A 23,646-nucleotide genomic window follows, 5' to 3' on the forward strand; every position below is an offset into this window, starting at 1 on the left:
TTATCATATCTGTTAGAATTATTCAGTGCATTATAGAATTGCCTTCTTGGAAAAGTACAGCCATCCTCCTCATTGGTAGTCTTTAGGTATCAGCTAAATATATACTTGTTCATCTGTGTTTTGGGGAGATAAATGTTCCAGCAGTTGAAATATGTTGCTGCAGTTTTAATTTGGGTTCTGTTGAATGCAATGAGTTTTTTTAATTGCCTTTAATGTAATAATATTTTAATATTGACTGTTTTTATTAATGCTGTACACTGCCCTGGGCTCCAGACTGGAAGGAAAAGAAATACAGAAATAGTAGTAGTAGTTGTAATAGTAATAATAATTCTGCATTTCTTTTTATTCAAGTACTTTTGAAGCAGCTTTCTGAGGTAAAAACAAAGCAAGTGTATCAGAATATATTTGGACAAATTATTTGCTCACTGTTCAAAATATTACTTTGCTTTTCCTAATTCTTGAAATGTCACTGACATCTAGTGGTAAATGATGTTAACTCCACATGAGTCATCTCTTGATAACCCCTAATGCAACATTGACTCTTATAACTCAAGTATAATTTGCAGAAGTTAGTTAAATATCTGCAGGATCAATACAATACAATGATTTAAAAAACCTTGCTGATTTAAAGCTATGTCATACTGGCTCAAGCTCTTCAAAGCCAGAAAACTGAAAAATAATGCTAATGCCTTATCAGACAGGCCCTGTGATCCATATTGATGTTGTGTAATGTCACAAATTATGCTTCCTCAAAATGTGTGGTTGTGAGATGTGTGCATGCAGTTGAGGGTGTGCAGTTGTGAGGTGATGCCTACAACAGTTTCTTAGAGCCAGTGTGGTGTAGTGGTTAAGAGCAGTGGACTCGTAATCTGGTGAACCGGGATCGTGTCTCCGCTTCTCCACATGCAGCTGCTGGGTGACCTTGGGCTAGTCACACTTCTTTGAAGTCTCTCAGCCTCACTCACCTCACAGAGTGTTTGTTGTGAGGGAGGAAGTGAAAGGAGAATGTTAGCCGCTTTGAGACTCCTGAAGAGGAGTGATAAAGCGGGATATCAAATCCAAACTCTTTTTCTCTTCTTAGTTTTCCAAATGTGCCCACAGGCCCCCAAAACCTAGCAACCTCTGCACCGCATTGTCATAAACTGTAATTAAACTAAACTAAATTAAATTAAATTACTAGCAGACTCCCTCTGCAAAAGCTGTGATAATCTCTACGTTTATTTTATTTCATTTATTACATTTATATTCCACTTTCTCTCCATGGAGCTCAAGGTGGCCTACACAGTTCTGCTGCTCCCCATTTATCTTTACAGCAACCCTGTGAGGTAGGCGAGGCTGAGTTTGAGTGACTGGCCCATGCTCACCCAGCGAGCTTCATGGCTGAGTAGGGATTTCGAATTTAGTATTTAGTATTTAAATTACAAACACACCACGTATTATTTTGCCAGCAGTTACTACCATGGGTTTTAATGGGGCAAAAAAGTCTTTTGACATTTGAACTTTTGACATTCATAACTTCACCAAAGCCATGAAGACATGTCTTCCTTAACAAGCTTGAATACATGAGTAGTTTACCACACAACTGTAAAGAAATATGCCTGTATAAATACTGGAGCAAAAACTGTCACTTTGAGGTACATACTCCCGAGTATTAATCTTCAGCATTTTTGAGACAATTTTTATTGGGTTTGCAAGGTGACACATTCATAAACCTCACATATGTCATGTTTCAAACTATAAGCTCAACAGGTATCATTTTTAGAAGCTATAGAATTTTTATCTATTTAAACAATGTTTATGCCACTTAACTACAATTACCTTTAACAAGATAATTTTGAGGCTTTTGGTGGAACCTGAACTAAAGGGGCACTGCCGTAATACAATATCCTGACAGGACAAATATCCTGTTACACAGTCTACGGGATATTGAGGAAAAACATACCAGAATTACTCCATAACTGGCAAGGGACATTTCGTTTTATATGCAGTAGTATTTTATGAGGGAAAGCGTTAAAGTATCTAACTGTCCCCCCTCCTCCCACAGCAGGCTGAAATGGTATAGTCCAGAAGTGGTTATGTTATGAGGGAGCTCTGGTTTCCCTCCACTTTTTTTTTAAGCTCTTATTCAGGCATCTTTGTCTGTTTGAGGGGACATAAGGTTTGTCTGCAGTAAAGGGATATGAACCAGCTTCATAGTATCCTGTAGCCTTGTCTAATTATAATCTCTAGCCAATGTTACAATAAGAGAGCAACAGAAACATAATTCACAAAGCATTTTTAATTAGTTTTCAAACCAGGGTTGATGTTTTCAACCTAATAATAATAATAATTTATACCCCGCTCATCGGGCTGGGTTTCCCAACAGAATATTAAAAACACGATAAAGCACCAAACATTAAAAACTTCCCTAAACCGGGCTGCCTCCAGATGTCTTCTAAAAGTCAGGTGGTTGTTTATTTCCTTGACATCTGATGGGAGGGCATTCCACAGGGCAGATGCCACAACCGAAAAGGCCTTCTGCCTGGTTCCCATGATCGTTATAAGGCCTGCCAAACCTTTGATAGGTTTTGTGGCTTTTCAAACATTACGTACAACCATAATCTGGTAAAGCAGTCAGACAACTATTTCCAAACACACGGACAAATTCATAATGAGTTTTATAGAAACTAGTACACCCAATTTGAGAATAAGACCCCAAATGAATCATGTTGATTCACTCAACGGTTGAATACTGATCTCTTATCTAACCTATATCATATATGCTGAAACACTGAACTCAAGAGGCCTCACATGCATGTGATTAACTATGTTTTCCTATTTAATATTCTTCAAGCTCTCTACTTGTTCTGTGTAGAAGGCAAACTACCTTGTTCACATTTTTCATGTTATTTTGCTTGCAAAAGCCATGTTGTAAAATATTACTTTCATGCTAAAGAATGAGGAACCTCCTCTTAATTATACTCTCTAGTGGTTAGTCTCATATCAAAGTCCAGCTCACTCTTCTATACATTCAAAACCACTTCTTGAACAGTTTATTAGCTACCTTTCATATTTCTATAAAGGTCCAAAAGCATCTGATTCTACCTATTCTGTATAATCTATCTGTTTTCTCTAGACTCTTCAAATAGTGACCGTTCACAATTAGCAACTTAAGAAGAATTCAGGTAAGACTATTACGGTATGCTGACTCTAAACTTACATGAGGCTTACATTCTTGAGATAGTGCCTAAAGCCAAAATGATGTATGGTCAAAACACACTAGGTGCAGTGGTGACTGGGATTGCAAAAGTTTTTTTTTTCTGGTGTCCACCCCGTTTTAATTTTTTTTATTTTTTCATTCCCCGCCCCCAAGCATATAAAGCTGAATGTGCACAAGTTAAATGACTATAAGTTGTGAGTTACCTGTATCGTCTTCACAAAATACTAACTTACTTAATCAATCAATCAATCAATCAATCAATCATAGAATCCTTCTGGTGCCTTTTGTGTCTAATAATCTTGTGGAATTTTTGAAAGTCTTTCTTTTTTTTCCGAATGTAGTTGTAACAGTTATTTTTGTTGTTAGACAACTGTTGTAACAGTTATTTTTGTTGTTGTTTGTTTTGTTTCTATAGCATATGCAGCAAAGAAAGAAAGGTAGGAAAGGGTGGTGTTCCATTTCCCTCTTTCCTCGTTGCAGACTCACTCATTCACTTCCATCAACACATATGCAATACCTCTCTTCATTCATTCATTCATTCATTCATTCATACCATTCTCTCTTTCATTTACAACTTTGAAGCATACCACATTGCACACGTGAGGAAATGCTCAAACACAGAAGTACCACCTGATCTTTTTATCATACATATATATGTAAGCAGATACTTTAACTTACTAAAAAGGTAACGGTAAAGGTACCCCTGCCCGTACGGGCCAGTCTTGACAGACTCTAGGGTTGTGCGCTCATCTCACTCTATAGGCCGGGAGCCAGTGCTGTCCGCAGACACTTCCAGGTCATGTGGCCAGCGTGACAAGCTGCATCTGGCGAGCCAGCGCAGCACACGGAACGCCGTTTACCTTCCCACTAGTAAGCGGTCCCTATTTATCTACTTGCACCCGGAGGTGCTTTCGAACTGCTAGGTTGGCAGGCGCTGGGACCGAGCAACAGGAGCGCACCCCGCTGCGGGGATTCGAACCGCCGACCTTTGGATCGGCAAGTCCTAGGCGCTGAGGCTTTTACCCACAGCACCACCCGCGTCCCTCTTTACCTTACTACACATAGACAATAATGTTGAAAAAACATTATAGTGTGATTGAGGTACCTATTTCTGCAATTTTAAGGTGCTACTTTGTGAAATTGGCTATTAACAAAACTTGTTATTAGGGAAGGGTTCTGCAGTGGAAGAAAAAAATGTGAATTTGTTTAAGGAAAGTGACACTCTTTGCTTGTCCTCAACCAGGTCATGAGTGTGGTATTGCAGTAAATGTGCATCTCAGAACTAGACACCTGCCTTAACACTGCAAACTAGATACTCCTTGTCTACCAGAAGTGAGGTCTTGGGTGATCTGCCCACTTTTTTTCTGCAACTGATTAGGAAACATATATAGTGAGAGGGGAATGCATAGAGTAAGAAAAAATATAACAAGGCCATGTAAGAAATAAGAACAGCGATATGATAGGTTTGGAGAAATAGCCAAATGGGAGGGGTAGCTTTGTGAGGAAAAGTGGGGGAGTTAAAGAATGAAACACTAAAAAGAATGTTTTGTTTACCCAGCCACATATCTTCTAGAATTCTGTTAAAAATGAGTGCTACTGCTTCTTTTGCCACCAACTGCCAGCCGCAACCATTGCCTAACATTGATCAAGAAGATGAACAAGAACAGCATGAGATCTGCATGTGTGTATTGTGGTATGGAGGAGAGCTGGGTATTGCCTACTATGACACTGGAGACTGCTCTATCTACTTTATGGCTGACACACCAGACAATGAAGACCTTAAGCTGCTCCAGAAAGTGGTTGATGAAGTACTTCCCAAATACATATTAAGTAGTGCTAAGCAAGATTATAGCATAGCCAAATTCCTGTCCAATTTAGGTAATACTATGGGAGAACATCAGGAAGGAGGAAAGCCAGAGGTTGTCCTGTATCCAAATATGGATTTTGGTTTAGAAGTAAGCAAGCAAAGGATCCTATCGAGGCAATTCCCTTTTGTCCCCTCTGACATGACAGCAACTGAGAAAATCCTCTATTTGTCGTCTATTATTCCTTTTGAGAGCCCACTCGTGGTAAGAGTGCTAGGAGGATTGTTGAAGTTTCTTGACAGGAGGAGGGTTGGAGTTGAACTGGAAGATAGTAGTGTCAATGTTCCTATCCTTGCCTTTAAAAAGTTTGTATTGACAGATATTGTACACGTGGATCAAGATGCTTACTCTGTGCTGCAGATATTTAAAAGTGAAGTGCATCCTTCTGTGTATAAACAAGCCAGTGGGAAAAAAGAAGGACTCAGCTTATATGGGATTCTGAACCACTGTAGATGCAAGTGGGGAGAGAAGTTGATGAGACTGTGGCTCATGAGACCCACGCGCAATTTGACAGAACTGAACAAACGTCTTGATGTTATCCAATTTTTCCTGTTAGCTCGGAATCATGAAATAGTTCTGACCCTACAGGAATGCCTCAAAAATATTAAAAATGTACCCCTGATTCTTAGGCGCATGGCTGTTTCTAACACTAAGGTAAGTGACTGGCAAGCACTGTACAAAACCGTTTACAGTGCTGTGTGCCTCAGAGATACATGTCGCTCCCTGCCCAATACCATTGAGCTCTTCCAGACTATTTCACAAGTCTTCACTGAAGATCTACACTATATTGCCAGCCTAATCAGCAAAGTGGTAGATTTTGAAGGCAGTATCTCAGCAAACCACTTCACTGTCAGACCAAATGTAGATCCCACCATTGATGAAAAGAAACGAAAGTTGATGGGGCTTTCAGCCTTCCTTACAGAGGTGGCCCGAAAAGAACTGGAGGACCTGGATAATAGGATTCCATCCTGTACCGTTATTTATATTCCCTTAATAGGATTCTTACTCTCTATTCCACGGCTGCCCACAATGGTGGAAATGAGTGACTTTGAGATTGAGGGACTAGATTTCATGTTCTTGTCAGAAGAAAAGCTTCACTACCGCAGTGCCAGGACAAAGGAACTGGATAGTTTGCTTGGTGATCTTCATTGTGAAATAAGGGATCAAGAAATACTGATCATGGACCAGCTACAGACTAAGATTTTGGAAAAGTCTGCAGTACTTAGTGATGTGATTGAATACACAGCACACTTAGATGTGCTGCTCTCTTTAGCAGTGATGGCTCGTGAGAATGGATATATCCGTCCATGCTTCTCTCACTCCCACATGATCCGTATTAAGGATGGAAGGCATCCACTGATGGAGTTATGTGCAAAGACCTTTTTCCCCAACTCAGCGGAGAGCGCTGAAACGCATGGCCGGATTAAGATCCTCACCGGACCCAATTCATCTGGAAAGAGTGTATATTTAAAGCAGGTAGGCATTATTACATTTATGGCCCTAATTGGCAGCTACGTTCCTGCTGCTGAAGCTGAGATAGGGGCAGTGGATGGAATCTACACCAGGATCCATAGCAGAGAGTCAGTATCTCTAGGACTGTCCACTTTCATGATTGATCTTAACCAAGTAGCCAAGGCAGTAAACAACGCCACTGAAAGGTCTTTGGTGCTCATTGATGAATTTGGCAAAGGCACAAACACAGTAGATGGCCTCTCTCTTCTGGCTGCTGTGCTAAGGTACTGGATTAGACAAGCAACCCAATGCCCACACATTTTTGTTGCCACTAATTTCCACAGCCTGATGCAGCTGAATCTCCTGCCTGACAGTCCTCTTCTGCAATATCTGACTATGGACACCCACCAAGATGGAGATGAACTTGTGTTTTTCTACAAGATCAAAGAAGGCATGTCCACTGTCAGCCATGCAGCTAATATTGCAGATTTGGCTGGCATGCCACCTAAACTGATTGCCCGAGGAGTAGAAGTGTCAGAGTTGCTCCGCAATGGGAAACCCATCCAACACACTGACCATTCTTCAAAGGAGAAACAGTTGCAAAGTTGCAAAACTCTGGTAGATAAATTCCTCTCCCTGGATCTTGATAATCCTCAGCTGGATTTAAAGGCGTTTATGAGTGAAGAGGTGCTGCCCTCTTCAGCAACCATATTGCACCCTATTAAAAAGGCATAACATGTACTGAGTTGCTTGTGCTTATTTGGTTATGACAAACAAATGAAACAGGAGTCCTTGCTCAAGTTAATTCATCTATAGATGTCAAAGAAGCCTGCACAACTTGTGACCCACCAAAATGAATGCAGCCAGGTATACCAGGTGCTTGACACACTACCACAATGTAGTGGCAGAAATGCCTTGGGGAAAACAGAAGGAAAAGGGTGCTTGAAAGTGCTCATGTCCTAGGAGAGAAAACTGCTAGGGATCTTTAGACAACTCTCTGGCCTTCACTGCTTACCAGAGAAATATAGGTAATGAAGAAATTCTATAGTAACAATAAGCGATATTTGGAAAGATTATTTGAAAGAGAAGCATACATCTTCAGGTGCATAATACTAATAAATATAATAAAAATAAATTACTTTAAGTAATTGAATTGTTGGTTAGGTAAAATTAAATAAGCCTATTAAAATATTATATTTGTGTTCTAAGTTCTATTCATTGTTATTGTTCAGTTTTACATAAACTTTCTCTTTACCGTTTAAACAAATTATTGTTGAATAATATGAAAAAAAGAATAAATATGAACTTAAGTATGCCTTAAGAATGTTTATTATACTCTAAAAAAAACCTTAAACAGGCTACACAACCAAACAATGTTGAATTATTATAAAGGAGAGAAATTTGGCAGATTATTATCCATAGTCTCAGAGCACATTCAGGATAAAATTGGTTAATATAAATCATGATAATACTTTAAATGTTTATACACTAGACTGAGGAGATATAATTTAATTGTTGCAATTCAGTGTGGACATTTGCATTAGAGTTTTACTTCCATAGTAGAAGAAATAACCATTCCAGGAGGAATCAGTTTAATTAGAAACAGATTTTTTAAGAAAACTTCTCTAAAGTGGCTTTGACCAAAACTAAGGGCTGTGCCTTATCAGAGTAACCATTAAGCTGTAACCCTCATTGAGTGTGTTTAAAAATTCCAGTTTGGTTTCCAACATGCCTCATCCTTACTTTGATCCTCTGGTTGGTGAATAAGTGGTCACAGATTTTCATTTCACATTAAGAGTACTTGTTGCTGGATATTAGTAAATGCTACCACATGCAGAGAATCTCTCTCCAGCGTTACTGACAGCGAGTGTCTTACTTTTAAATCACCCAAAGCACTGTCACATTATCTCGCCCCCATCAATATTCAGGGAGTTTGCCACAAGCCAACCCTCTGGAACAGATTTGGAGAGGGCATAGGGGGAGAATTCTTGCACTAATGGAACAAATGCCTTGGATACTACCCAAAATAATATATACAGTGGTAGCTCAGTTTACGAACTTAATCCATTCTGGAAGTCCGTTCTTACACCAAAACCATTCTTAAACCGAGGTGTGCTTTCCCTAATGAGGCCTCCTGCCACTGGTGCCTTTCCACTGTTTGGATTCCGTTCTTAGACCAAAGTAAAGTTCTCAAACCGGGACACTATTTCCAGTTTTGCGGAGTTTGTAAACCAAATCGTTCTTAAACCGGACTGTTCTTAAACCAAAGTACCACTGTATTTTTAAGCATCACTACTTGACTTCTGGGTTACTGTGATTGGAAATTTGAACCTCCTTTATAGTACAATTTCTTAAAGGTCATAGCATTCCCCCACCATTTGTATAGATATTGTGATGTACAAAGTGACTGCACCTGTTTTCGTAGTTTTGGCGATTTTGACAGCTTCATGAAGGTCAAGTGAGGCTTAAAAGCTTTATCATCTCCTGTGACGATGCCCTTTTCTTTAAATAGCTTCCTCACAATATCTAGGTAGGCACAAATGAAGAAACTTTTAAAATTCCAAACATTGTGCAGACTATAAAGTTTGATAAAATTATGAATGATAAAACAAGACAGAAAAGAGAACAAATGTTCAGATAGAGTCTAATTTAAACTTACAAGCAAACCACAGAATTACGCACTTGAAGCTAGATACACATTTTTAAAATTGCATATTTTTTAAAAATGGAAAGAGCCAATCTGCTATACTCGTTAGTGCAACAAACCCACCTTCCTAACATAGCTTTGTAGCAGGTAAAAAGCCCTCAAGGTGATGCTTACATGTGTTGTTTTACATCTGTCACAATTCATTTCTGCCCAAATTTGTACCACTTAAGACTAAAGTTTGCCAGGTCAACACTGTTCTAGGCATAGCAATGTTGACTCACACTGTTGTACCAGTGAAACATAATAGAACTATATAACTGATAGCCAGTAAAACAGCATAAACTGTGGCATTTAGACTAGCAGGATCAGTTGCCATGAGGTGTTGGTTTTATTGTGTTGAGTATTTTTTACCATATTTACTCAAGTCTAATGTGCCATCAAATCTAATGCATACCTCAATTTTCAGAACCTTGAAACCAAAGAAGTATTAGCTGGTGAATGTAAATGTGGTATTGAATCTAATGTGCACCTAAATTTTCGCAACATAAATTGGCCAAAAGTGATGAGCATTAAATTCGAGTACATACAGGGTCGAGTACATACAGGGTTGTTGTTTCTTGTATTTTGTACTGATCTAGTGTCTTAGGCTGGTTGAATTATTATTTTGGCATGATGGGGGGCGTTGGTTGCTTGTTAAAACTATAGTATAGTTTAAAAAGGAAAACTCAACAAAGGGCTTCTATTAGCCTGCCATAATCACCGCTGGGTATTGTTGTTGTTGGGTATCAGATCAATACTGGACACTTATTTTAATACCTATGAATTATTGGTATTTCCCATCAACACCTGTTGACAGACATGCACTTCTCTGTTTGAATTAATTGCTTGAAAATATTGTAAATCCATACAAACCTTCCATGCAAAGAAAGCAGTGACATTCAAAGATGTTAAGAAAGCTGGATTCAGTTCTAAGCACTGCCAGTAACATGCATTTTGGCTTTCAACAAATTCATTAAAAAAATTGTCCAGTAGTACCTTAGAGACCAACTAAGTTTGTTCTGGGTATAAGCAAACTTAGTTGGTCTCTAACGTGCTAATGGACAATTTTGTAATTTTTTTTATTTATTTTGACTGCATCAGACCAACACAGCTACCTACCTGAATCTAGAATCATGGAAGGCACCACGTTGAGCCGCATGAAATGGAAGTCCACCAACCTCACAAAGAAACTTGCACAGGTACAGACTGATATCTCCTTTCTGACTAAATGCAAGAACCTGGACATTATACCTAAGGGTCTTAGAATTAAGAACCCTCTACAATCCACCTATCCTACTGAATATGTAAAGAAACTATGCCACACTCTCACCAAGAAGCTGCTCAAACATCTGATCAGCGTTCGGTACTCTAAACAGAAGCAAATAAAGTTGGAATGCTCTGTATTGGACAAGGTATCTGAAGAAGTGTGCATGGCACACGAAAGCTTATACCCAGAACAAACTTAGTTGGTCTCTAAGGGTGCTACTGGACAATTTTATTCCCCCCCCCCAAACAAATTCATGTATGTGTATTCTTATGGATACTTTTTACTGCATTGCAGGGGGTTGAAAGATTACCCTAAGGGTCCCTTCCAACTCTACAATTTGTATATGCATATAAAATCAACACAAGTAGTACAACATGTGCTAACTCATACTGATTTCTTTCTTATTGATCACTTTGCACGAGAGCTCCTTTACAAATGTTAAGCGAAACATGCAGTGATTGGTATTATCAGTATAATACTGATTCTGCACCATGTATATAGTTCGGAGTCTGCACAGGAATTGTTGATAAGTGCACCTACTGAAGACTGGGGCCAACATCTGGGTAAAGCTTCTGGAGTCTATCGCCATATATGGGAGCTTTCCACCTTATTAACATCTAGTCTGATGTTAATATGCCACTTTCTACCATGTGAAGCTAATTATTACCAAATGAAAAAGGGTTGTGAGATATCTTACGATTCCAAAATATTTGTGCTACTGTGCTTTGTCTTGAGCTTCCTGATTTAAATTTTTTTAAAAGCAAAGAAGTCAGAAAAATAAATCTGGCTGTTATGGCCTTCTGGTACCATGTAGATCCCTAAAAGAATTAAGAGGTGTGTGTTGTCAAACAAAAAGTCCTTAGAGGAACAGCTGCTGATTATTGTCCCACAAACATAGGAAAGGGTGGAGCTGGGGCACTAAACAAAAGCTTGCTCAAAGTGGAGGGGAAAGCTAAAAATGGCTTGTTATCAGAAGGTGGATTGCTGCACCAGTCTGTAAAAGTCTTTAAAATGATTGATTAGCAACCCTAAAAAAAGCAGTTTGGTTGTCACTGGAAATAAACCTACTTTGAATTAGCATAAATATCTCTACATGTGAGAGTTAAAAGAACTAAAGCTCTGTTTTCCCAAATCAGCAGGGTCAATGCTTATTCTATTTTAGTGAAGAACTGTGAAAAAATCATTGCAGAGACTGAATTCTATCACATTTTTTTAAAAAAGGTAATATGGGAAGAGTGGAGTTGTTTACTTAGGGTAACAGTTTTCAAATTGTGTTCTTATGTTGTTTGACAAAAAGAACAGAAAACTTAAAGGTTTGCAGAAATATATTTCCAACCATTTGAGTTTATCCTGAGGAAGGGGTGAAGAGTTGAGTCTTTTCTAGGTCCAAAAGGCCTGACTGGTACCTTGTACAAAGTGACAATATTTCCTTACACGTCCTCCCCACCTCCACTCCTAAATAATCTACAACATACAGGATTCAGTGGCAGATATGCATGGGTTTAATCTTTTGAAGAACCTCTGTGTAAGAACCTGAAAATAACTCAGGCAATGATCAATTTCAGAAGAACGTTTATTTTGTAAGCCTCTTCATATGAAGAAAATAAAGGTAATCATACTTATTTCAAAGATATACATAAAGATGCATTTGATTCCCTTCATTAAGTCTTTTCATCCTAGGGGAATAATGATAATGACAAAGCTCACATAATTGTTTTCTATTAAAGAGTTTTCATATTAAAGATAATGGGCTACATGCATGCTTCATTAACCTCTGCAGAGGCACTACTCGGATAAATTTAGTTTGTGATATTAAAAACTCATTTCAGAATAATGTTTGTAGTATCTCAAGATTGCAGCATATCAAACTTATGTTAAAAAGAAATCAGTATTTATATTAATGTTGCTACTTGAAAAATGTCAATGGAATGTGCCGTTTAGTTGTGTTTATTACCATCTGTATTTACAGCGAAAGTAAGTCATTTGGGAATCTCCAGGATGATTAGAAAGAATATTGTTTTGTGACAATGGTACAATATTACATCTCTATTACTACAGTGGTACTTCGCAAGACGAATGCCTCGCAAGACGAAAAACGCACAAGACGAAAGGGTTTTTCGTTTTTTGCGTTGCTTCGCAAGACAATTTTCCCTATGGGCTTGCTTCGCAAGACAAAAACGTCTTGCGAATTTGCTTCCTTTTTCTTAAAGCCGTTAATACGCAGGGAATCCGCGCTCCGCAAGACGAAAAAATCGCAAGACGACACAACTCGCGGAACGAATTAATTTTGTCTTGCGAGGCACCACTGTATGTTTGGCCTTGCTTCTGGGTGTAGATTGCTTATAGCATTAAAAGAAGAAAAAGACCATGGGAGATGTGAGTTTCCGCACTGAAGACGAGAAATATACAGAAGGCAGATTCACCAAGTGACTAAACTGCTCTAGAGGAAAGGAGTGTAGAGGTGGGCACGCCTGACTGGCATTATCCACTTAAGAAATCTATACAACCAGTGCTGCTTTCCTAGTCCCCACTTACCTGTTAGTAAGCACCACTGAATTGAACAGGACTTACTTTCCAAGTGGACACTGTGAGTATTGCATCCTGAGCAAAACCAGGTTAGCTAACCTGTGACTCTGCAGATGGACTAAAACTCCCATCATTCCTAACTACTGAGCATGCTGGCAGGGGGTGATGGAAACTGGAGGCCAACAATAACTGCAGGACCATGGGTTAGCTGCCACCCCCACACTCAAGAAAAAAAAAGATTAAAATATGTATTTGTTTCCAACTGCCACAGCAAATGTTGACATTACATGTCCATAACTTCAATATTCAAATCTTTTCTATAGAGTTTTGCAGGGGCTACTGCATGTGGAAGGGACACGGGTGGCGCTGTGGGTAAAACCTCAGTGCCTAGGACTTGCCGATCGTATGGTCGGCGGTTTGAAACCCCGCGGCAGGGTGAGCTCCTGTCTTTCGGTCCCAGCTCCTGCCCACCTAGCAGTTCGAAAGCACCCCTAAGTGCAAGTAGATAAATAGGTACCGCTTTATAGCGGGAAGGTAAACGGTGCTTCCGTGTGCTGCGCTGGTGCCGGCTCGCCAGAGCAGCTTCGTCACGCTGGCCACGTGACCCGGAAGTGTCTCTGGACAGCGCTGGCCCCCGGCCTCTTAAGTGAGATGGGCGCACAACCCTAGAGTCGGACACGACTGGCCTGTACGGGCAGGGGTACCTTTACCTTTACTGCATGTGGAGAGGGTTTTTATCCCTTTCCTCCCCTGCCATAAGTCCATACTTTGAGTATGACTTTGTTGGATTCAACTCAAAGAGATAGAGGGTATATGTGACTGGTATGGGTATGAGAGCAGTGAACCCCAAATAAGATGTTGACCAGGATGGTAGCTCTCGAGACAACCCATGTAGCCTAGGGGCAGTAAGACAGAGCCATAAGTCTGGTTCAGATCCTGCCCCTACTTTGAGCTCACTAGGTGACCTTAGGCAAGCCACTTTCAATCCCAGTCCTCCCACTCATAACATAGGGACCTCCAACCTTAGAGGCAGCTTCCTATTTTCCATTTCTCCCTCATCAGAATGATACTTTAATGTTTTTTTTCCAAAGAGCCTCTAAAATTAACAAGTAACTTTTCCAGTTGCAATGAATTACTGACAGCAGGAACTGTTTTCAGGGAAAGAAACAGATTTAAAGTTTTAGAAAGTTGTATAGAAACTCCTTATATAATTGTAGGGTTGCCTTTTGTCTGGATTTTCCCGGACATGTCCGGTTTTCAGGGGTAAGAAGCTCTAACAGGGTTTTGGCTTTTTAGAATATGCAAAAAATGTCTGGGGGGGTTGCTTTCCTTTCCTGCCAGCAGCAGGGGTCAGCTCACACCAGCCGTGTCCCTCTTTAGTGCCCTTCGATGTTTATCTGATGTTTATCTCTTTCTCTGCCTTCCATTTCCTCTCTCTTTCTCAGCGCAGGGCTGCCTCATGTCAACCACGTCCCTCCCCGGTGCCCTCCATTGTTGCGCTCTTCCCTCCATCTCCTCTTTCCTTCTCAGTGCATCAGCTCCTGTAACCCCTCCCCAGGTGCCAGCAACCCTAAAGGAGGGGGCGAGCTGCGGAGATGAGTGTGTGTGGGGGGGTGCCCCAATGGTGGTGGTGTCTGGGTTTTGGTCTTTGGAATACTGAAATCCTAGCAAAATCAGGGATGGCAAAATTCTGTATGTTAGGGAGCCTCTATGTTTTCTAAACTCTCACTCAAGAGGTTGAAATAATCCAGTCCCCTCAGATGGTCTGTTGTAAAGCTAGTGCTACCTAGCAGCACTAAGGGCATCTCAGGTATGGAATATAGGTGCTCAAGCAGGAGGGGGTCAACAATGGAGGGAAGCAGGCTGGGGAATGTATGTGCTTTATGAAACATATAATCAGTAGACAAGATGGAAACTGCAACTCCAGAATAAGCACTTAGCAATAAAATGTTGTTTATATGGAGCATCCATGAAGAGTCATTGCTTATTTTTCATCCATGTGAAACTAAATAAACAGGGACAGTGGTGGTGAAAGATAAAGATACAGCATTTCAGGAACACACATCCAATCCACTTACCGCCATCCTTGTTTTGAATTACAGTAACTTGAATCTCTTACTTACTAAATTTCTTGTTCACTTCCCTTTCCAACTAAAAACTCAAAGTGATTTTTAAAAAAAACATTTAAAGAAATCAACAAATAATTTGCACAAAATATGCAAAAGATCTAGCAAACACCTCTCTGCTTCAATAACCCATCAACAGAAACAATAACTCTGAAGTTTAAATTATAAAAGGTACCCCTGCCCGTATGGGCCAGTCGTGTCCGACTCTAGGGTTGTGCGCCCATCTCACTTAAGAGGCCGGGGGCCAGCGCTGTCCGCAGACACTTCCGGGTCACGTGGCCAGCGTGACAAGGTGCATCTGGCGAGCCAGCACAGCACACGGAAACGCCGTTTACCTTCCCGCTAGTAAGCGGTCCCTATTTATCTACTTGCACCCGGGGGTGCTTTCGAACTGCTAGGTTGGCAGGCGCTGGGACCGAGCAACGGGAGCGCACCCCGCCGCGGGGATTCGAACCGCCGACCTAACGATCGGCAAGTCCTAGGCACTGAGGTTTTACTCACAGCGCCACCCGCATCCCCTTAAATTATAAACATCTTAGTAAATATTTTAAGCCGTCTCTAAAAAGAAATTTAAGTGCAATCTTTCGTGGGCCTTCTCCTGAAAGGAAATATTGAACTGGGACACTACTGCTGAGAAAACCCCATTCCTTGCTTTGACAAATCCTTTTTTTATTTATTTCATTGGTAGATGGTACCCAAAGTATAACCTCCCCACTAGCTCTTAAGAACCAGAGATTTGTATATACATTAGAAAATACTTTTGTTTGCATTTCAAGCAAAAATGCAGTTCCAAGAGTTGAATAATGGAATAGACAGATCAATAACGTATGAGTCAGAGCTTCATTTGGTATTGATTTTGTACTGAGGCCACATGCTGAGAGGCAAACAGCCATTTCAAATGACTTGAAAAACATATAATCAATGTTAGAAATTACTGGGGATGTCCATTTCCTTCTGGAAAGTTTACGCAGGAAATGCGTCAGTAATTACTCTCCAATAATTTCAAAACGAAGAAATTAGGCATGTTTCTCAAAACAGAACACAGTCAGAATTTCAGAAATTAGAATTGTGATGCATCTTTGAAGGTCAGAGCATTAACAAGTGTACCTATTGCATTACTAATGGGTGAAACAAAATAAAACAAATTCAAGTCTGTAATGGAGTCTAAGATAAGGAATAAGGTATAAGAAATAACTGTCTTACCACAATGTAGTCCGACAATAGCATCCCTAGTCCTGCACTTACAGATAATTCATGAGATACTTTCTCACCCTCTCCACTCCAGATGTGCCTTGACCTGTGGATTTGCCAGTTAAATAGCTTTTCTAGGCAACCCTCTGTTTTTTCCTTCCAGTGCCTCTCTGCTTATCAACTTTCAAAGTCAATGTGCTCTCCCTTGATAAGCTATCTTGGGCCTATTTCACCCCAGGGTGGCTCTAGTTTTGAGTTGGCCCATGCTGATTCCCAGATGCACTGCCACAGGCTGAGCTGGTCATGTGCATACCATACAACCAGCTCAGACTACAGCAACTAAATTGAAAACCAATGTCCATGAGCTGAACAGCAAAGCAAATCAGCTCTCAGCTACTCCAGTTCAGCATGGCTCTTTCCCCAACTTGTTCTTCCAAGAACAATAATTCACCCCCTATGGTTGATTCAGTGGCAAAACTGAGCTTCTCTACTCTCCTAAAACTCTGCCCTTTTCTCTTGTCACCATTCTTCTAAAAGCCATCCCTCAACACAGATATATTTGCTAACATTTTATTCTGTGTTTTCATTTTCCTGGTATGAAATAGGGTCCAGAGTGGTTTACTATATGGGTATCAGATACTATATTTGTATACCAGGCACTCAAAAACGGGCAAGTCCCAGACCTCTCTGGGCTCTGAGACAGCATACAACTGAAGTGTCCATATACTGTCCACAAAGCCACTGTATCTAATGGAGAATCAGGAATTATGAGCTTCCAATACCTGAGTGGAAATGGTTGTAACTGCTCTGAACAGCTGCAAACAGCAACAACAGATGTTGCACAGTCACCCCACTGTGCTATCACAGGAATGTCTGAGACCTGCCAGGACTCAGCCTGAGCAAGCTTTGGAAAGGGGGAAGTGTAGGGGCCCTGCAGCTGTTGGGGGATTACACTGTAAATAAGTTGTTCAATAACAATTTATAGTAGAGAAGACACAATGAATTCAGTAGGATGCATTTACACAGTTTTATGTAATGAAACTTAAAAAAAATATATTAAAATTTTACTATCCAGCATCCCAAGTTAAAATATAAACCAAAACGATGAAGTCATTTAACAGAATCAAATTATATGTATCTTCTGATTGGGATAATTGATTCTTATTCACTTAAATCTCCCTATAACCTTATTTTCTTGCCAAAAATATATTAGCAGTATAATTTTACCACGAAGCTTCTTTTAATTTAGGTTTAATTATTAATGTACTAGATATATACTTCTTCTGGTTTCTGTTCTACCAAACCTGCATAAGCTTTTTACTTTTTTATATGTTCCACTACAGTCATGAATGCATTTAAATATTCCATCTGTTGTGTTATACTCACTGAAGTATAAATGACCAAAATGGCATACAATAATGCATATTTAATGTAGAAGACTCTCAGGTCGCTCTGTTTCTGTCCTGTTTTATTAATATGGGATACCAACCTGAAGAAATTAAGTTCCACTTGCTTTTAAAGAAATAAAATACCGGCAGCTTCAATTTGAGGAATTGCAACTGATTAAGAAAACTGATATAATTTCTGAGCGCTGATATTATACCCATTTCTTATATGTTTACGGTAAATACAGTGCCATTAGTGAAACATGCACATCAAAATAGTGAAACCAATATTCATAGAAATAAGATGCCAAATTCTTGCTTCAATGGCACTTTTGACCCATGCAGAGGAGGGGGAATAATTTGGATCAGGAAAACTGTGTGGGTTCCTGACATAGGTCTCCCCACTTCTCCCTTTGTAAATTGAAACAAACCAGGATCAAACCATAGTGTGATATCCTGGTGTGCTAGCTGTAGTTTATTCTTAAGAGGAATTGGAAGCTTTCAGTCATCCCTCACACATGAAGCAGAAGGAAGAAGGAATGTATACTCATGCTTAGCACAAGCCATGGTTTGTGGTCACATCTCAGGTGGGCCAAAGTGCTCAACTAGATGGCTCCTTGATCTGGTCTAGTGTAGGCAGTTCTTTCCATAGTGGATTGTTCCAAGATCAAACTTACGTGACAAAGTAAAGCAATATAAATTAATCTACTCTCCATATGAAACATTAATAAAGGTAATTCCCATGTTCAGCGGCTTGCTGTATATTGTCCTCATGAAAGGGAAATTATTTTTCCTATGACTAAGGAGAGAAAACAGTAAAACTGATCTGTTTTCTATTATCTTTCTTCACCCTCTGGAGCTGCTTTTTAAAGTGTGCTGCTCTTTTCATGAAATATAGGCTCCCTCCTGTGGCCAGAGCACCAGTTCTCTGTATTTGAACAGTTGGACTCTCAAGCAAAGTCTGAATTTTACAGGATAACCATTCTGTGTTCTGCTGTTGTTTCTCAGTACTGAAGTTGCTTGCCACTGACTTTTTTTTTTAAGTACAATTCACTGTTCTGTTCCAGTTAATGACCTATGGAGCTATCTGCTTTCAGGAAATCAGCACTTCTCCTAGCGCTGAGAAATAAAGTGGTCATAATGGTACAAAGAATGTTATATCTTTCAGATGAGCTCATTTAGGAAACAATACAAACAAAATAAAAGGAATGCCAGATGATCTAATCTAACACTTGGTCTTGCCAGCATACAACTGATCTGTGGAAAACCATCAGGACAGATGACTAACAACAGCAAAAAAAGAGGCTTACTTCATCTGACCACTTCCAAATTACAATTTTGATACCATTGCAACTTGTTGCTTCTAGCAGATAACAACATGTTACTAAAACTGCTCAACTGATCTGCACTGTGCAATAATTAATCAGTTTGCATAAATAACGAGGCCCTGCCTGGTCTGCGACTGAGCTTTTAACTCTGTGTGAAATGGTTTAGAGACTTGCTGCCAAGAATTATGTACAGGCTCTCTGGAAAACCCAGATGTTGTTGGTGCCATGTACAATCCCTGTATAAGATTCATATCTAATTAGATTCAGAAGGTCTGGTTGCTGGCTGGTCTTAAAAATCTCTAATTTCCTGTTCTTGCTTCTGTCATAAGCTATATTGTTACTCTACCAGAGAACGGTGTGGCACTAGTAAAAAATGCAAACCCAGTCCTCATCTTACATGGTATAAAGAATAAACTTTAAAAAGTTTCATTCGTATATCCCTACAATGGAGCTAGACAACATGGATCCTGTGCGGCTGCCTCTAAAAGAAGCAGCTGTACAGTACATCTATTCCTCCCGTTCCCTGATAATATCTCATAACAGAAAACATGTGATATGATGTCATTGTGTTGAGAACTTCCACACCCCTTACAAATAACAGCTAGGGATGTACAAGCATACCTCAATCCACTCCAATACCACATTCTGATTTAACTTGTATATCTCGGCCAACACAGATATTTACAAATCTGTTACCTTCCTTCTGTGTGTGTGTGTGTGTGTGTGTTGTTGTTGTTGTTGTTGTTGTTGTTGTTGTTGTTTTCCAAAGCTAATGAATTTCCAGAGGGTAGCCTCTGGCAGCAAAAACAACAAAGAGCCTTGTGGTACCTTGAAGACTAAGTTAATTAAATGGCTAATGGCCCATCACAAAGCTATCAATGGTTCCAGTTACAGATAGGTAGCCGTGTTGGTCTGCCATAGTCAAAACAAAAAAAATTCCTTCCAGTAGCACCTTAAAGACCAACTAAGTTACCGTAGTTCTTGGTATGAGCTTTCGTGTGCATGCACACTTCTTCAGATACCAATGGTTGCAAGCCTAATCAAGTCTACTCAGAAGTAAGTCAATTGAATTCATTGGGGTTTACTTCATAGTTCAGAATAAACTTGTCATCCAATCTCATTTCGCTTACTGCAGCATCGGTGAGGGTCAGTTTAGTCAAGAAAACCCTGGGGGAATGAGAGAGGAAATGAATTTTAAATTTAAATTTACTTTAAAATATAGATTTGGGGTGGTCAAACCGGGAAGTCATATCAAGATGGTTCTTCCCACTTGACAAACAGGTTAGCACCTTAATGGAGGAGTGCAAGTAAGATCCACAGGCAATGAGATCACTTTTTCATGTTAGAAGAAGGAGAATGAATGATGCACCCCACTGGTTTTTATAATTTACAATAGGAAGCAAATGAAAGCTAAAACCCTAACCCTACTTACCTGGGAGTAAGTCTCATGAAATTCAATTGTATTTACTTCTGAGACAACATGGCTAGGCCTGCAGTCCTAGTCTCCTTTGGCAACAACCTGAATACATAAATGACTTTCTCACACCTTGACAGCACCTTTCTCAGCCAAAGCAAATACTTTGTGTCATTTATTCCTCATATGCTCTCTTTCAAAGTAAATGAAGCAGGTAATGGCCCATCAATAAGCTGTCTCATCACAGGGTTCCAAACAACTACTGAGCTACATTATAAGCGTTAGGAAATGCCAAAAAAAGCAGCATGTCAAAAAATATGACATTAATTATACATAATCTATGAACTTAAAAAAAAACCTCACCCTGCTGTGAACAAATGCAGACCACATTCACTTCCAAGGAATTCCAGTCCTGAGCACTGCACAAACACACAGACAAAGGGCATTTCTATATCTGTGTCCACTTAGAGTGGAATTCTCGGACATCCCTCGTAGCAGCCTGCCAATGAACTCAAGTGGAAACCATGCCACAAATTTTCTTTTACTAGATTTACAGGAGGAGAGAATGCTGAGATGATACTTTTGTTGGCAGACACATGTTCCCTATAAGATATATACTTCCAGCCATAGCTCAACAGTGAATCATGAATAACGATTCTGGCATTCCAGAAGCTACTGCATGCAACATGTAATTCATCTTCATCTGGTGGTTTTCAACCTGTCTTGAGGTAGATCACACCATCAACAGCAAAACCATTCCTCAACAAATGAAGCAGAAAAAGATAGTGATGGAGAGAGATGAACCAAGTACAAGGAAGATGGATGTAGCCAGTGGGGGGAGATTTAGAGACAGAAGAGGAAATAAAAGGAGAAAATTGGCTTAACTGCCCAAGGAAGTGAAGACATTGATTTCATTGTGCCACTGAATAAATAAAAAATTATATAATCCTGCAAATTAGCAAAACAATGTAATACCTGCACTAAGATAGCCTACGCCAATTTAGCACCCTTCATATGTTTGCAACTATATCTCTGGTCAGCCCAAGTCACCATGCAATTCCATCTGGAAGGTGCTAGGTTGAGGAATGGTGGTCTAATGGAAGCATCTATCCATATTCAGTGCACTGCTGAAGTTGTGATCTCCTAAGAACCTTGGAGAATGTAGGTCCTTTTCATAGTATCATGCTCACCCACAAAACTTTACTTGAAAAGAAGAGTAATGTGGTAAACAAGAGGTGCCCTTACACATTATACAATGGCTAAAACACACAAAAAGCTGCCAAGCAGTAGTTTTTAGGGCATGTGTGATGCCAGTTTTGTGCAATGCTAGTTTTCATCTAAAAAAATGAAAAATAAGTTCATTGAAAAAATTGCCATTCTTTAACAGCGCTTAATAAATCAAAACAAATATAGAAAGAAATGTGAGGGATTATATTGACTGTCCTTCTAAAATAATTTAGTCTTTGTTGTAAAGCTAAGTCATATTGTCCAATTTTAAGGTCAAACATTTGCTTTACTTAGTCACAAATTCCAATGCTGCCTGCACGCCTCTGTCTGCATAATGAACCAACTTGTCCCCTGTGAGAGTTTGGGTATGTTATGCATTGACCATTACCACAAGATGTGGATGTGGTCACAAGATGCTATACCAAAGCTTTAAAGGGGAATTAGACAAATTCATGGACATAAATCCAACAATATCTACTAGCTATGCAACATCTAGGTTCACTATGTCTCCAAGTATTTGTTGCTGGGAAGCAGCAATGGGAGAAGACTGGTTGACCACTGTAAAAGGCAGGATATTGAACTACACTGGCCATTAGTCTAATCCAACAAGTGTCTTCTTATGCACCTTTATACTGATTTAGTACAGTGTATACGAAAGGAGGTGGAAAGATGACAGAGGTTCAATGAATTTTTACAATAAATAAATATCTGTCAAAAGTGAAGACCCATGGTGAACATTATTAAATTGCAAAGGAAGATCCATGGATGCAGCATACATTTTGAACATAAATGCTCTTCCTTAAGTAAATTATATTTCAGTTCAGCATACAATGTGAAATATGAATCTATCCTATACCTACAGAGGTATTTTGTTGTTACCTTTGTTTTTATTCTGCCTCATTGGTCAACTCTTTTTCTGTTTTTTTTTAATGATTAAATGGGCCTTGTAAAATGAATTGCCCACAGGAGAAAAAATTAGCACTGCAATCATATTGTTTCCATTTCAGAAAAGTACCCCACCCCACACAAAAAAGTAGTAGCATGCCAAAGTAATTCTTGTTGTTGTTTAGTCGTTTAGTCGTGTCCAACACTTCGTGACCCCATGGACCGGAGCACGTCAAGCACTCCTGTCTTCCACTGCCTCCCGCAGTTTGGTCAAACTCATGCTGGTAGCTTCGAGAACGCAGTCAAACCATCTCGTCCTCTGTCGTCCCCTTCTCCTTGTGCCCTCAATCTTTCCCAACATCAGGGTCTTTTCCAGGGAGTCTTCTCTTCTCATGAGGTGGCCAAAGTATTAGAGCCTCAGCTTCAGGATCTGTCCTTCCAGTGAGCACTCAGGGCTGATTTCCTTCAGAATGGATAGGTTTGATCTTCTTGCAGTCCATGGGACTCTCAAAAGTCTCCTCCAGCACCATAATTCAAAAGCATCAATTCTCCGGCGATCAGCCTTCTTTATGGTCCAGCTCTCACTTCCATACATCACTACTGGGAAAACCATAGCTTTAACTATACAGACCTTTGTCAGCAAGGTGACGTCTCTGCTTTTTAATCCACTGACTGCAAATGAGAATACAGCCTGGAAAACAGGAAGTCCTTACTCCACCCACCTACTCTCTTTTTCCTGAAGTTAATTCCCCCTTGGTTCCCTTGTCACCACGGATTGCAAATCTGCTTCGAATAATGGGGAAAAATATGCTTCAAGAAGCAATCATACTTAGTGTTACCCATGGTCACTGTCAGTAAACATGTAACCATGAACCACTGTTAATATTAACCAAGAGAACTAAGCCAGAGATTGACTCCACATGAAAGAAACACAAACTGAAGCTAGATCTTGATTCACAAATCATGTGTTGCATTACACGTACACCAGTCTTGTGTTTTCTAGAATATCCCATTTTGAGTTGATATGAATGCTGATTGAGGATACAGTGGCAAAAGCAAAATGCATAAGCCTTGATAGAGTGGTCACTTACTCGT

At 39.8% G+C, this 23,646-nt stretch overlaps 2 protein-coding genes across 9 annotated transcripts in view; one reads left to right on the forward strand and one right to left on the reverse strand.

Annotated features, from left to right (window-relative positions):
• Nucleotides 1–23,646, reverse strand: part of AKAP7 (A-kinase anchoring protein 7) — a 79,091-nt gene that overhangs the window by 30,657 nt on the left and 24,788 nt on the right. The window contains exon 6 of the mRNA XM_081907239.1: nt 8,930–9,042. Within this exon, the coding sequence (XP_081763365.1) occupies nt 8,930–9,042 (113 nt within the window). The remainder of the gene's footprint in view (nt 1–8,929; nt 9,043–23,646) is intronic.
• On the forward strand, nt 1,309–13,339 carry MSH5 (mutS homolog 5). Of its 8 annotated transcripts, none has more exons than XM_081907087.1 (4): nt 1,348–1,634; nt 3,116–3,164; nt 3,615–3,636; nt 4,758–7,831. In XM_081907087.1, exon 4 carries the CDS (start codon nt 4,786–4,788, stop codon nt 7,249–7,251), a length of 2,466 nt encoding a protein of 821 aa, XP_081763213.1. In that variant the 5' UTR covers nt 1,348–1,634; nt 3,116–3,164; nt 3,615–3,636; nt 4,758–4,785; the 3' UTR covers nt 7,252–7,831. The 8 variants fall into 8 exon arrangements, 7 of the variants coding, with proteins under 7 accessions (XP_081763218.1, XP_081763213.1, XP_081763216.1 ...); XM_081907090.1 differs by lacking the exon at nt 3,615–3,636 and adding an exon at nt 3,782–3,855; XM_081907086.1 differs by lacking the exon at nt 1,348–1,634 and adding an exon at nt 1,988–2,158.

Source organism: Podarcis melisellensis (assembly GCF_964234715.1).
Source record: "Podarcis melisellensis genome assembly, chromosome: 3".
Classification (NCBI taxonomy): domain Eukaryota; kingdom Metazoa; phylum Chordata; class Lepidosauria; order Squamata; family Lacertidae; genus Podarcis; species Podarcis melisellensis.

What these genes read in the sequence shown, in the direction of transcription:
- MSH5 (XM_081907092.1), top strand. Translation starts at nt 4,786, where the DNA reads ATGAGTGCTACTGCTTCTTTTGCCACCAACTGCCAGCCGCAACCATTG.